General features: G+C 39.6%; 1 protein-coding gene across 1 annotated transcript; it reads right to left on the bottom strand.

Annotated features, from left to right (window-relative positions):
• Window positions 1-1023: 1023 nt before the first annotated feature.
• On the bottom strand, window positions 1024-2470 carry LOC105113839 (uncharacterized). The gene has a single exon (XM_011010175.1). The coding sequence runs from the start codon at window positions 2316-2318 to the stop codon at window positions 1782-1784; it is 537 nt and encodes a 178-aa protein (XP_011008477.1). The 5' UTR covers window positions 2319-2470; the 3' UTR covers window positions 1024-1781.
• Between the last annotated feature and the right edge of the window lie 386 nt (window positions 2471-2856).

Here is a 2856-nt window from a genome sequence, read left to right on the forward strand (position 1 = left end):
TGAACTTGCAAGGTTCAAAATGAGGTGGGATATTCAGAGGACCAGCTTGCCTTTTACCCCAGAAAATTATCAGAAGAGGAAGGAAGCAGAGAGCATAACAAAAACTGTTGCATGATAAGTGTGTGTGTGTGTGCGTGTGGCTTGAACTGCCTCTCTGCCACTCTGACAACCATGGAGTGGTATCCTGTTGAATTAGATTAAAATTCCAATGATGTCAAAGCCCTGTCCTCTTTTCTTCGGTCCCAGATGGTGGGACTCGCAAAATATTTGCTTAGGATTTTGAATATGGGCTTGCTCAAAGGCTATCCAGCGATACAAAGGTCAAAATATACTGTAAATTAACTTTACAGATGCTGGTGGCACCATCTATTAATCATCATCATCATCTTTGAGAGAACAAAATGCGTAAGGACATGCCCCAGCTAGCAAGCCCACTTGTTAGTGAAAGCTAGATAGAAGTGCCTTATTAATTATTCAACGGTGGAAAGTTTTGTGGGGACATCCACCTCAAAGTCACTTTGATTACGGGGAATGTACACCATGGGTATGACCTCCATCGAAGCCGATGGGCAAGCTATAGGACTCTACCCTCGACCCGCATATTTCAGAAAGGAAACAAGGAGTTTCCTTCATCAATGATCTCGATCGAGTCATGATCTAATATCAATAATCAGCACATAATTTCAGGTTGAACCTTGCACTGCCTTTTCCATTGCATCACTTGATAATAGGGTCCAGCAAGCCGGTAACACAGAGGAGGAATATATGTATATTTTGCTTGGTAAATCCCTGGATTTATGGACGAAAAATGGCTGGCTACTTTTCATCAAAAAAAGAGGACACACGAGTGGTTGGAAAATCGGAATCAATTGTAATTAACACAACTAGTTAATTAATTAATTAACCCAACATTATTTATTATATGCAGTTGAGCCCAGCTAAATCGGCCGTTTTTAAATCCGCGAATTGGAACATGTTTAGCTCTTACAGCACAATAGAATTGTTTATGGATGCCGTTGTGACATTATGTATTCTCTCGAATAACAATAGTTTATGCTCTAGAAATAAAAGGAATTAATACTCCTATTACATTTATTGCTTTATGCCCACTTATTGAGAATGATGCAAGCATCATGTCACACACAAGAACACTTGGTGTTAATTTGAAGAACAATTTGAGCTCCATTTACTTTTTCCTTCATTGAAGATTGAAAGGCAGGAACAATTCAACAAGATGATGGGCAGTGACTCCAATTGTAGTGTAATAATCATCATATATATCTCAATCATTCTCCGAATCTGATTGGTACAATGCACAGTAGAAGTGGGATCTCTCTCCATCAACAACGGCAAAATTGAACTTACAGAACATTTGCTTGCACCTCTTAAGAGCTTGTGATCTCCCAAGATAGCAAAACTATAGCTTCCATGAATTGCCTCTGTGGCTCTTGAAGACCAAACTTCAATGAAGTTCAGAGCAACTACATACAGCCTTAAAATATATGATGATACAAATTAAAATCCCACCACGGATGTTCTGGATGATCATCTTGTCTCCACAATTTCCAAACTTGACTCCCCAGCTTTTGCATTATTATTGTTTTTCTCTATATGCCTCTATATCCACTAGAAAGAAGAAAATTGAAAGAAAATAAAATTTGAATGAGAAGAAAGTTTCCGATGAGCCCTAATGAAAATTAAAAGAACCTCTAAAATGAATCAGAAGGAGAAAAAAGTAAACAAGAATTTGATATAGCTTGACATGAGCCGGACTCTTTTATTTATACATCATATGGTAACTCTGATATGCTTTCTAAATGGGGTCTCCACACACCAACACGGCCTCTTCTTCGATCTCTCTGGGTTGATATCTTTTCCGATAGAATCTCACTCAAATACTGATCAGAAATGAGAAGGTTTGTTGTCATTGAAATGGAGTCGGTACCGTGATGGGTCGAGTTGTTGCTTTCACTTCTGTTATTATTGCTCATCTCTCTTCTTTTCTTTCTCGTACCGGAACCTCTTGATGATCGAGAACTCTTGGCTTCTTGTGTTGGTGGAGCTGGCATCAAAAAGTAAATCTTTCCACGTTGTAGCTCTGCATCTGGTGGGACTATAACAATCTTTGGAACAACACCATCATCGGATGGTGCAGATGGCTTTTTCAAGATATGTTTTGGATATGCTTTCATGATCTCACAAGCTCGTACTGTTCCACTGATCTCTTCTACACGACCATTAGAGTGTACTATTCTGATTACATCAAGTGCTCCGCATGGTAGAATGCAAGAGATACAACACCTTATGGTGTTCTTCATGGCTAGTACTTTCTGTGTGATTCTACCACTCTCTGTCTCTCGCTACGAGTCTTTCATATTTGAGAGAGAGTATAAGAAAGGAGAGCTCTGTAGAGATTGAGGGGGATCACTATATGAAGAGAAAGAGAAAGGGAAAGGGAAAGAGAAAGGGAAGGGTCTTTTTATTCTCTTTGTTATCTAACACAAAAACAGTGAGAATCGGTCACTTAAAACTGGATTTTCTACAAATGATGTTTTTTTTTTTTAATTTTATTTCATTAGTCTCTTTTCTCACTTGCTTAGGATGAAATTCATGGCTTTAATAATTGCACCTCACTCTGTACTTTGCCTTTTGGATCCATCATACGGGGACCCTCCCATTCCCCCCCTTGCATTCACCAAGTTCGATAATTTTCAGTTCGGCTTGCAAGGCTGGGGGGGCTCATGGGTAAGGGCAACGCATGTTAGTACATGATCGGGACTGCCGAGTAAGCTACGACAAGACAGACCCTTCTGCGGAGGGGTGATCCAAGACATGCGTGTCAATCAAGATTTGAAA

Source organism: Populus euphratica, unplaced genomic scaffold, assembly GCF_000495115.2.
Source record: "Populus euphratica unplaced genomic scaffold, PopEup_1.0 scaffold463.1, whole genome shotgun sequence".
NCBI classification, from domain to species: Eukaryota; Viridiplantae; Streptophyta; class Magnoliopsida; order Malpighiales; family Salicaceae; genus Populus; species Populus euphratica.

Coding starts and splice junctions, on each gene's coding strand:
- LOC105113839 (XM_011010175.1), bottom strand. CDS start 2,318: ATGAAGAACACCATAAGGTGTTGTATCTCTTGCATTCTACCATGCGGA.